General features: G+C 47.6%; 1 protein-coding gene across 1 annotated transcript in view; it reads right to left on the bottom strand.

The window, feature by feature from the left end:
- The window catches only part of GRID1 (glutamate ionotropic receptor delta type subunit 1), a 483,165-nt gene extending 474,840 nt beyond the window's left edge, over positions 1–8,325 (bottom strand). The window contains exons 1-2 of the mRNA XM_054277149.1: positions 8,061–8,325; positions 5,852–6,007 (exon numbers count right to left, since the gene is read on the bottom strand). Of these exons, the coding sequence (XP_054133124.1) occupies positions 5,852–6,007; positions 8,061–8,139 (235 nt within the window). The 5' untranslated portion in view covers positions 8,140–8,325. The remainder of the gene's footprint in view (positions 1–5,851; positions 6,008–8,060) is intronic.
- Positions 8,326–12,474: the final 4,149 nt, after the last annotated feature.

Genomic DNA, 12,474 nt, shown 5'->3' with positions numbered 1-12,474 from the left:
GCCCCAGCCTGGACTGACAGGAGGCTCTGCAAAGGAAAGCACGTGGCTGGGGTGGAACTAACCCTGGTACAGCCTGTAAAAACACCCAAACTGCACCAGGGGCGTGCTGGAGTGGGACTCCTCCCAGAAGTACCAAATATTCTGCACCCACAGTTGAACTGTGACCAGAACAGAACAGCTGTTGGCTACCAAGTAACAAACAGCACGAGGGATGAACCAACAAAACAAAAGGGGATATAGATATTGGCCCATAGACTGTAGCCTGCCTTCATCCTCAGCAGCTAAGGGACTCCCTCATGGGCAATCAGCTCCTTTCCTTCCTACTGCACATCCCTGCTTTCAACATATCCACAGCACAAGAATATCAGGAGATGGACATTTTAATTTGCTCTTTTCATTAGCTCTGAAAACACTCTGGCCTATATTACACCAAGAAATACAACTGTAGAGCATAAAAACACAAGCACAATGAGATGACAGTGTCACAGATGTCTTCACTGTGGCAGTCCTTAACAAGTCGAGGTCTGACCTCAGAGGGCCCAAGGAGGTAAAACTGTTAAACCCATTCACCCCACTGAGCAACAGCTTTTAAATGCAGAGAAACAGCATAAAAAAAGGTGTCGTTGCACAGCAAGGCCTCTCTGACCACAGGTGGGAACCCCTACCTACACTTTCTGGTTGGCTTTTAGAACTGTTGAAAGTTGGTATTAAACTGAGGAAAAAGGTATGTAACAGTATTTGCTTTCCAGAGAGTTAGGAGAGCACCTGTCAAAACTTCCAAACAAGAGCTTGCACCCCAATGAAAAGAGTCTGAAATCTGTGTTCAAGCTTGGAAGAAGAGTAGATAAAGGTAAAGTTATTTGACAGTGAAAGACTCAAGAGAAAACACTGGAGAAAAACTGACAGTACATCGATATAAACCAATCCTTTGCAATTCTGGCAGATGAGATTTTTTTTCTAATGCTTTACTTTAAAATCTAGGTACAGCCTATAGGTCCTACCTATGCACCCAATTCCCCAAGCCAGAGCAGTCAAATCAATTAAGTTTTGGGGTTTGGTTTTTTTTTTCTTTTTAATTAAAAAAAATTAAATAATGATGATTATAAAAACCCTATTAATTTGTACGTGCAGTATTTCACAAATAAATGTAAACAGCAATGGAGCTGCTGAATCTGGTTCTCCAGATCTGTATTTCATCTTATTTGATCAGCTTACACCTTCTTAACAAATAAAACTGTAGAAAGCAACTGTGGTTGTAACATTAAATATATGTGCTGAGACAAGAGAGATCAAAAGCCATGTGCTGATCTATTCTCCCTCAGATCCAGTGACGTGATGTGTGGGAATGGCTCAAAGCTGTGTCATGGGAGCTTTCAGCTGGACATGAGGAAACATTTCCTTACTGCAAGGGTGGCCAGACACTGGAACAGCCTTTCCAGAGAGGTGCTCAATGCCACAAGCCTGTCAGTGGTTGAGGCATTTGGACATTGCTCTTAACAACACGCTTGAACTTTTGGTCTGCCTTGAATTATTCAGGCAGCTAGACTAGATATTGTTGTAGGTCACTTCCAATAGTCTATTCTGTCTATTCTATTTTATGTCAAGTATATACCATTACCAAGTGCTACAGACTATGATAACAGATCACGTTCACTCAATGGTATACAGCACAGACACCCAAAAACTCAGCAGCTCTGAGTTGCTCTGAAACCACAGCAGTGTCTATGAGACTGACAATAAATCCATTTATGGAACACCATTCTTGCTCTCAAATCACATTCTGATTTTCCAAATTTGTTCTGGTTTCCAGAACTGACAGCATTTTAACAACAACAAGCACACATACAAGGCCTCTCAAATTAGAAACAATTCATTTGAAATTGCTATGCAGAGAGAACAGCAAGTTTCAGCTCCAGGAAAGCTCCATAGATGTGTAAGCATCATCCACTGAGAAAAAGGGGTTTAAAGTTTTGCAGTTTCTGACTAACAAGCTCCTTTGGATTCTTTCTCCTAAGGGTGCTACGAATCGCAAGTATTAGCTTTCTCATGTCCCAGTTTTGACCTACAGCTAACAATGAAAGCAGCAATGCTTTGAAAACACCATTTTAAAAACTTACAGGTCAGTTTTGTTTGGGTTTTTTTTAGTTTAAATATGCCATCACATTTTCAAGCCCATCCAAAAACCTGTTTGCCATCTGTACATCAGTCCCTTCTGAGCACCAATGACAGGCTCAGAAATCTCAATTTGAATAGAAAGCTTAAAAAGTAGCTTTGAGCCTATTTGAATCCTTGAATCACAAAAAGGTTACTACAGCACTAGTTTAAATAGAGGCCACACAAAAACCAGCTCACACTGCAATCACTTAACTGAAACTAAGCACATAACTCTTTTGGAAGCAAGAATCTAGTTTAACTTTACGTTTGTGGTTGAGCTTATTTCTCTAAATCACATGAAAAGAACAATGATTCCCCACGTATATTTCCTCCCATAACAGTCAGTGAAAAACAATTTTTCCCTCAAGTAATTGCCACATACATAAAAGCAATATTCTACCAAATGCAACGACTGCTTGCAAGGGCAGACAAAACAAGGCTTATTTTATGCATACACCAGGGTCTGTTCATTCTTTACTGTTCCATCCCTTGCCACTGGAGTTCCTTGCACCCATGTGCTGCACTTTGTTTATAGAATGAGCTTGATGGGACCAAAACAATCTCATTACTCATCAGCACAATAGGATCTTGTTTATGCAATATACATTGAAATGAAAGACAAAGAAGGAAACAAAATTTATACTTTTTGTTAATTGCAGTTCTCTGGTACCTGACACAACTGTTAACATGAGTGTCCACCAAGTCTTTGAAGAAAAAGTATCTCTGAATTTTATTTACCGATTTCAGTCACCAGAGACTATCACTATAGCTCCCTTATCTCACTATAGCAAAGTCCCTAGAGTTTTTTTTATTTTTCCCCAAAATCTAGCAATACATCTCAGCACATCCAGCACTGAAAACTACTCTTTTGTTTGGCCTTTAGTTCTGTGAATGCATTGCTCCTCTAAGAAAACCCTGCTGGTACTACTCTTCTGTGCTTCCTACTCATGCAGATGTTCTCTAACTGCACCGTAAATGCCAGGACAAACACATGCTAGAACTATGTCAGTAATTAAAGTTTCATCATTGTGTAATAGACATTGTTATGTGGAATGATGACTTTCTGTAATTCTACCAGCACAATAGCATTGAAATGAAGGTCTCTCTTTAAAGTTCTCTTTTAAAAGGACTTAAGGATAATTTACAATGTCATCTTACAGGACTGTGCAAAAGACACTTCAAATAAAAACAATATTTGATTGGTTTCCTTACGTGAACTATTCTGGTGGTGACAGACAATGGTCTATTTTTATTCCAAATTGGTTTTCACTTGTAAAAAAAGTTCCACCCCTGTGAAGCTAAGGCTTGCAACATTGATTTCCATGCCACTGCTTGGGAAGATGCTGCAGAAGAATAATGTGGATGTCAGGGCGTTTTATGTAGTGGCAGCAAGATTCTGTGAGCAGTCTGGGCAGCAGATTTGCTCCAGGTTGTTCTGACTACTACATGCAGTATTTTGCCAAAATGAGCAGGACATCCAAACAGTGAGATACAATGAGATTTTGAATAATCAGAACAACATCAAGTAACACTGGTCAATGAGACACTGCTCAGTAAGAACAGACCAGCAACTTGTACGTCCCATGGATTACTCTGCCCACATGGATGACAATTTCAAAGGTAGGAAATTAAATCTGAAAAAAAAAAAAAAAAAAAAAAAAGACCTGACCTGAACCAACAAAGCAAGCCAGGAAATTGAGCAGAGTCAGACAGTTTTCTTAGGCCTCCCACTGTGGCAAGCTTTTACTTGCATAAAGGATCATTCCACAATACTCCCAAAAGAAAACACCATGGTGTGCCTTAATGAAGCAGCGATAGAGAACAAGTTCTTTTTGGAATAGTGAAGAATCATCAACCACTTAATTCTCCAGCATGCTATCAGCTCATCAAAGAGCAAATCAATGGGCAGTGAAAGAGCATCTTGGAAGGGACAGTAGAAAATATCTTTATTTACATATATTCAGGTAGCACAAAGCACCTGTAACAAAATGGCTGAAAATCTGACCAGGCCCTTTTCTATGGATGCAGCATGGAAACTCAACAACGATAATTTGTTATTATTGTAGTCTTCATAAATGCAATCCCAATCTTCGAGGTTAGCAAATAACTCAATTTTTAAAAAGTATTACTAGACCAAGAAGAATCCTCCACGAGGTCATGCTTTCCTGCTTTTAACAAAACTGAGCAAAGGGACCCCATCCACCAGACTGCCAGCTCAGATCGCTGGGCATTCAAAATGGTTTCATACAGTTTTACTTCTGAGAAGAGACACTGTTGAAAGCTATTGTTCAGCCAGCCAACTACTGTCACTTCCATGAATATGAATAAGCTCCAATATAGGACACTGAGTTTTTGCAAATGTAAGAAGATCCAATTGTTCAGTTATTCTTTGCCAATAAATCAACCCACCAGTATTTAGAGATTTTTGGTTTCCTCTGGTGTTGGAATATGTGGGTGGAGTTTTGCTTTCAAGTCCTCTTCTTCCCATTTTAATAAAGATTTTTTTCGTAGCACCTTGCTAAGTTTTCAGAGCAGCTAAAGGAATCTTACTGTTAGTGGGATGAGGCCCTTGGAAATAGATATATTGCTGTTTCTCCAGATAATATTAACTAGCACCTACTCTAAGGAAAAGAGCGAGCAGAAGAAATTGCTCAGAGTTCATGAAAATTAACATTTGGTATAATTTTGTAGCCATAATTTACATGTACACAACTTAGACATAAATACATATGGATTAATGCAAATCTTCATACCGGGAAAGATTCGCTGTGCTCTGTAAAACTAAGGGTAAGGCTGGTGATGAATCATTTTTTAAATATTCTAGTCTGGGTATATAAATAGCTTTCTGTTTCTAGAATAATTACTACTGAAAAATACAGCTTCTTAAATAACCTAGGCCATAATTAACCTTCTCTTCATTAAATCACAAATAATATCTTTTTAAAGTCTTATTTGTAAAGGCAAGCTGATTAATTTAAACGTTTCCCTTTCGCAAAAAAAAAAAAAAAATTAAAATTTAAAATCTAATTGGAATGATTTACCAACGGAGCTACTTTTCAGCTCTTGCAAACTGTGGGAAGGCTTTCAGCCGGCTCCCTCACTCCCTGCCCGGCCTCCCGAGGGAGCTCCACGCTCACGCTGCCGCCCCGGCCCTGCCTCCCTGGATGCTCGGGGAGAGATGCCGGTGTGTGCCCGCACCTTCCGCGGCCGCTCCGGCCGGAGTCAGACCCCTTGCCCGGCCCCTCGGTGCCGCATCACCGCCTCCCTCCCTGCGGGCGGGACCCTTCCCGTGCCCTGTCCCAACGCGTGGCCGTGCTGGCAGCACGGGGACAGCGGTGCGACGTGGCCCTGCCTGCCCTCGGCAGTGGGGGAGCCAGGATCGCTGTGCAGCCCCCCATGCCTTGCCCTGCCGTCCCTGCGCAGCGCGGCTGCCGCCCCGGCCCGGGCACCCTGCGCGCACGGCCGGGCCCGCCCGGGCTGGGCTGGGCACGGCGCCGCCGCCGCGCCGTCCCTCCCCTTTCCTTGTAAGACAGCGCCAACCCCCGACCGAAGAAAAGTTTCCAGCCGAGCGCCAGGGCAGGTCCGGGCTGTCACCGGCGGCCCCTCCCCGCCGATGGGACGGGACGATCCTCCCTCAGCCCCGTCCCGTCCGCGTACCCAAGCCCCCCGCGCCGTGGGTGCCGCCCGAGGCGCTCACCTTCCTGCACCGCATGGAAGGGGTTGTTGGCCTCTATGAGCTTGATGGAGTAAGTGATTTTCTCGCTCTGGAGGATGTCGTCGTTGAGGTTCAGATCCGACACCGCCTGCTTGAACACTTCATCGTCCTTGGCAGCATTGCCTTCGAAAATGGCACCTGAGGGGAGGAAGGCGGCAGAGGGTGAGGAGGGCTTGCCCAGGACCCCCACTCCCCTCTGGGCAGTGCAGGGCTCCAGCCGGCTCGCACGGCACCGGGTGGGGCCGGGCCACACACGTGAGCGGCCTCGTCCCGGGCACGGGGCAGCGCAGCGTTCCTCCCGGTCACTTCTGCTCCACGGCAAATTACGGAGCCCTGAACCAGGCACGGCGGGGTGATGGACTTTCTCCACCAGTGCCGGGAAAGGGAGCAGGCTTGGAAACTCCACCAACTTTTTGCTCGCTGCTCGCCTGTCCCTGGGATGCTGCCTTTCCGGCCGCGGTTTTATTGAGGCTTAGGAGCACACACGAACGTGAAGCCGGGATTTGTGTCCAGTAACCTGGAAGCTTTAATTTCACTGTCCTGTTTATGCAGTTAACGTGAAAACATCTGGCGATGTGTGTTACATAAAATCCCTCTCCCCGGAGCGAGTGTGCCCACGCCAGGCTTACTGCCCTGCTCTACGCGGCGCTGGGAGATCTTGAGAGCTGGCAACAAAACAAGCAAAAACATTATTCCCCAGCCTGGAAAAGTCCTGCTGATTCACACCGTGCGTGCCTGTGGCTTGAGCCTCCGTGCACTGCCCGTGTGCATCCCAGCTCTGCACACAGCAGCTCCCCGCTCCTGCCCAGCACTTAGTTAGCAAACAGCACTCCGGCTGAAGTTCGTGCGGGGAGAAGCCGAAGTGACACGGTCCACGCGCAAGAGAAGCGGTGCTGAGAGAGAGACCCGTGGAGGTTCCTTCACCCACCCTATTACCCCGGCCCTGCCGCCTCCCTTCCTCCCCGCGGCGCTGGCCCCGGTGCCGTGGGGGTCCTGCCCCTGGGCCGGAGTCCCCCGCTGCGGTCAGGGCTGACCCCGTCTCCTTAATGGCTCCGCAATGCTGTCTGCTTTGGCTGCGCCCCCAGGCTCCGGAGGCGAGCGGCGACGACCGGAGCCTCCTTCCCACCGGCCCGGGAACCGTCTGTGCCGGGAAACTTGTTACAGGGCTGGTCCCCTTCTCCCCTTCCTTGCCTCGGGTCCACACGGGACTTGCTTCCCGTATCCGTGGAGCCTCTCCTCGCCAGGATGGCTCCTACCCCGGCCCCCTCCTTTTTCTGATCTCCCATCCTCCCCGAAAGGCTGGTGGGAATTACGGCTTTTCATTTCCCGGACATACTCCCGTTTCCTCCTCTATCATCCTCTACAAGTGATTCTCTTCCCCCTCTCCGCCCCTAAACATCCTCATTTTCGTTCCTGCTGGTACCTTTCAACACCAGCCAAAAGGTGACTGCAGAGCCTCGCTTTTGCTTGCCAGGCTTCCCGCGGACATCACCGTGCCTTGCTCCCAGAAGCCATAAAAGTTCACATCAGCCTTTCCTTTGCCTCTTATTCATCCCTCTCTTCCTCCCACTGATCCAGCCTTCTTGCTGCCCAGGGGTTTTAATGAGATCTTATTCAAACCACAACAGTTGCGCGCATAGACACAGACACACACACACACACGCACACACTCACACAGAGCCGCTGCAAAGCTCGCATTTCTAACCCTTTCCCAGCCAAGTTCCCCCCTCCGCCCCCCGCATTCCGCCTTGGCTGACACCTGCTACGGCAGGGGATGGAAACCAGGGGATTATCTCCCCGAAAGTTTTCCCTGCGAGCACGTTCAGATTATGCCTCTCTCCTGCTCGGGTGATGGGGGCGGTTGTTTGTTTTCGGTGGCGAGGAGGCGGGGGGTGGGGGGGAAGAAAGCCCTTCCACGCAAACAGGTCCAAGCACAGACTCCCCAGCCACATGGGAGACCGCAGCGGCGGCCCCGGCGGGTCCCCTGCCCGGCGCACAGGCGGCATTTCGGCCCTAACTTTACAACCGCGGGCAGAATACAGCTGCCTTCCTCGCATCCGTCCTCCTGTCTCTCCGCGGAGTTGGGTTCCACCGCTGCCCGTGACATTATCGCAGCTAACGAGACGCTTCCTTTATATATTTATTTATCTACCGCGTCCCTTTCCAACCCCCCCCCCGCTCCCTCTCTTACCAATGTGGATGATGGAGTCCGCCCGCACCGAAACGCACTGAAATATCCAGGGGAAAAGCCAGAGCATCAACACTTCCATTTCCAGCCTCTCGCACAGCACATCAGCCCGGGTTTGGTGGAGAGACAGGGGGAAAGGAAAAAAAAAGGCGCAAGGGCAGTGGACCAAGGCAGCGGGCGCGGGGGGGGAGATGCCCAGGCACCCCCCTCTTAGAAAAAAATCCCAAAATCTCCCAGCACCCCAAAAATTGTCCAAGATTGAGGAAAACGGGTGATGGGGAGGGGGGGAAAAAAAAGCCAAAAAAAAAAAAAAACCGGGGCTAGAAAATCACGGAGGTAGATCCCGGGTTGGCAGGCGGCGCGGCGGAGCCTCCAGCGCTCGGTGTGTGCCGGGGCGCCGGCAGACCGCGAACTGCGGAGCGGCCCCCCCGCCGCCGCCGCCCGCCCCCCGCGCCACGTGACTGCGGAGCCTCGGCGCTCGGTGCCGCCGGGGCACGGCGCGGCGGGCGGGCAGCGGGGCGCACGGGCCGCGCCGGGCGAGCGCGCAGCGCTGCGGGGAGCGCCCAGCCGGGCAGCTGCCCGCGATCGAGGAGATTTACTATATATATATATCTTTATCTATAATGTATGTCACCCGAGGAAAGGGGTAGGGAAAGGATGCTCCAAGCGCAGGGATGCGAGGCGGGTGGGCAGCTCCCGGTTGCCGGGCGCAGGCTGTTCCGCGGGGCCGCAGCCGCTGCCCGGAGAGTGGCCAGCGCTGCGTGGCCTCCCGCAGCCCCCGCCCGGCCCGGCACCGCGGGACGCCCCCGCAGGTAAGGGCGCGGGGCTGCGCCCGCTGCCGCTCCTCCAACTTCAGCGACGAGGGGCGGCGCGGGGGCACCGCGCCGAAGCGGGAGGTGGAGGGAATGCCCCTTCCTCCTTCCACACGCTCGAGCCCGGGACACGATCCGTGTGTGAGGAGAGAAATGGAAATGCGAGGTTTTTATCTCCGCGCTGGGGACGAGGTGGTGGGGAGGAAAAGTGGTACAGCAGAACCTTTTCTTGTTTTGTTTTGTTCTAGCTTTCAATGAAATCTAATTCATAAATTGGACATGCTCAGGCTCAGAAGACTAATTCATCCCCTAAAACAAACGCATCAGTGATTGCAGGCACCCAAACGTGACAAGCGTCTCAATATACCGAGGATCCAGAGAAAACAAATTCATTCAGGAGCCCGAAACGTAATTAAAACTACTGCCAAGAAAATGAGTTGAGAGCAGGATGTTACCAAGATTATTAAGTTGCTGCGGGGCTGAGGCACGGACCGCTATAGTGATACATACAGAGAATGTCAGTCTTTGGATAACGGGAGGAAGAGCGATTCCTGGAGGTCGCCGTCTTGCAAGCGCTAGCCTGGTACCAGCGCGCCGTGGCCGCATCCTGCTCCCGAGATGGCAGCGGCGAGCCGGGGGCTCGGCGGGGAAGGAGCGGCCCCCGCCGCCTGCTGGGCCCCGGCAGAGCGGCCGCAAAGGGGCCGGCGGCGCCCGTACCCCCGGCACTGGCTACAGCATCCCTGTCGTGTGTATTCAGCACACTTTTTCTAGCCATCACCTGTACTAATAAATGCTCCTGATGCTGAGCAGCGCCTGCTTGCAGGAGCGATCGCTGCAATGTATTTATTCAATGTAGAAAGCATTTTTTTCATGCACAGCACAGTACGGCAAGAACTGCTCAACACTAAGGAGTAGAAAATATGGATAAGGGGGCTGGGAAGACAGAAGGGAGGGGGAACACACAGTATAGATGGAGCAGAGTGAAAGGGAAGGAAGCTGAAATGGAAATGATATGAACAGGAATCCCTGTTGATCCACATGCATCAACAGCCTCCTATTCAGCGGTAGTTACAAACACAGCATTCGCACAGGGAAGAGCAGAGGGTAAATAAAACAAGATATGGTTTTTAAAAATAAATCTCTTGTTAACTACTCTTACTTACAGTCCTTGTCTTAAATATGCAATTTCACACTGATCAATGCAGAATGATATATACTATGCTCTGCATTTCACGTAATAAAAACACTTAATCCAGATAATTGGCTTCTGGGACAGAGATCAATAGAAACGTTCCTTATTTGACTACGTTAGCAAGTCAAAATTAATTCTAATTTACATTTGCTTCAAATCAATATGCACTTAGTGACTTACACAGGCTCTTTAAAAAGTTAAGCACCTATATTGACCAGAGTCATATATATGTCAGTAACAAGTACATGTGTGGGAATTAGAGAGGGGGAAAGTGTTACTGCAGAACCAAGTCTCTGACTTTCATAGAGGAAAGGAGGCTAAATTTATTTGTGTGTGAGAAGTGCTTTGGCATCCTAGCCTAAAACCTGTAGAAATATGCAGCTATTAATCCCACGATTTATGCAGGCACCCAAACACCAGTTGCCCTCCAAGCACCTGGGAGCAAGCTTGTCTCCTACTTTAGTTTGTACAGCAAGGTCTTGACCTCAGCTGGGATGCCTCTAGCTGCTATTTTAGTGATAGAAAAATAGTCATATAAAATATTAAAACTCTAAACCCAGTGAATTGGACAAGTTAAAAAACTTCCTGTGAAATCCAAGAGCAAATGCTCTGAATGCAGAAAAGAATCCAGTCCCAGCCAAGGAGGGGGAGAGGGGAAAAGACAAGAGACCAGAATACTGTAAAACATACCAAATGAAATAGGCCCCAAAAAAAGAACAAGGACTACAGTCAGAAGACAAAAACAAACCAGAAAAATGCACAGAATAAGTCTCCAATACTATAAAATCTGATATGTAACATGCAAAGTACAATGAGACCTAAATGGATCCACCACAGCAACGAGAATTGCAGCTTCAATAGCATCCCTGCAAGATGAAAAGTTGCCACATCAAAACTTCATTGTGTCTGGTTTTAACTCAGGTTGCATTACCTTTATTACCTTTTCTCTCATATTATCTGCATTTTTTTTTCTCCTCTCCTTCAAGTTTGGGGGTTTTTTTCCTAAACAAAAAAAAAAAATCCCAACAACTTTGGCTTGGATTATGTTTTTCATAACAATTACTTCTTCTATGTTTTCCCCTCCTTCAAACAAGCTATCAATGCTACATTTCTAAGCCCAGTACAAATGAGAGCACTCCTTTTAACCCTGCCATTCCTCGTTTGCAACTGGGGGACCGCTGACACTTTACAGTGGGTGAACCTTGTTTAGGTGCAGCAGTCAGCACTAAAAGGCCAATCCCTTTGCCAACATTTTGCATATTAAGAGTATTCCAAGCTACTGTCATATTCCATCATTATTGTGTAGGGGATAACTCACGACACATTATTCCACCTGGTGCCACTGGATTTACAGAAGAATGCCATCTCAGCAGAAGTATGTGAGAGATAAACCCAACTCAAGCAACAGCCACATAGTCACAGTTCTACTCTGTGGCAACAAATGCAACTCTGTGCACATCTCAGACAGCTCTTACCACCTTTGCAAACCACTGAGGTGATTTTGAGCTGACCTATCACAAGTTATGGCTGGACTTATTTCTGTTGTCTGAATGAACATAGGATCAAACCTGTACAAATGGGTTCTGCTATGACAAGAGGGCGGCTGGAGTAACGCTTCAAAAACTGCACTGCAATTAGAAACATAGAACATCCTAGAAGGGTAAACTGAAAGGCTTGTGCAGTGCCACACTCAGAGCCTTGTGCCCAGGGCTCTGTCCTTCTGTGCTGCCATAACAAGAATGAGGCACATTTTGAAAGACATCATCACAACCATAGCTGCAGGGTATGCCTGGATCTGGAAAGAACCTCACATTTACAAAACTGCTTCATAAGCAGGAGCTCTGCAAGACCATAACATTGAGACTTATCATAGCCTATGTTCAGAAAAAAAATGGAGGTCTTTAAGATTCAGCATTTCTTGAGTCTTCTCCCAAGTTTCACCCACTTACTATAGCTAATCTGAGGCTTCCCCACATAAAATCATGTATATATCTGTGTACATGTAGCAATGATTTATTCCTTCTGAAAGCAAATGGAGCTCCTCCTCTGTATCAGTTAAACAGGTGTAAAGATGCAGCTAATGCTCCAGCTGTTAGCTGCTCAGTCTATGAAGCTAGAAGAATGAAAACAAAAAAAACCCAAAATATCCTAATACACGTGGTAACAATCTCCCTTCCTTACGCAATAGCCAAGATCTCTACTGTTAACACACCCACAAAAAAGTAACATTTCTTATTCTAAAATGACATGAAATTCAACAGCTGTGCTTCTCTTCAGAAACAGTAATGCAAAACCTCAAGCCTAACTTAATTCCAAAGTTTGTGGATGCTTGTGTTTAAAAACTCATTTTGTCATTCTCCTGTGGTGACAGCCTGAGGTTTCAGCTGCTTTATTGAACCGTCTTTTAGCTTAT

The sequence above is a fragment of the Melozone crissalis genome, unplaced genomic scaffold (assembly GCF_028551555.1).
Source record: "Melozone crissalis strain CALT ecotype California unplaced genomic scaffold, PUWL_Pcris_2 ptg000019l_1, whole genome shotgun sequence".
Classification (NCBI taxonomy): domain Eukaryota; kingdom Metazoa; phylum Chordata; class Aves; order Passeriformes; family Passerellidae; genus Melozone; species Melozone crissalis.
The sequence above is the reverse complement of the archived record's forward strand: the minus strand, read 5'-3'. Positions and strand labels throughout refer to the sequence as shown.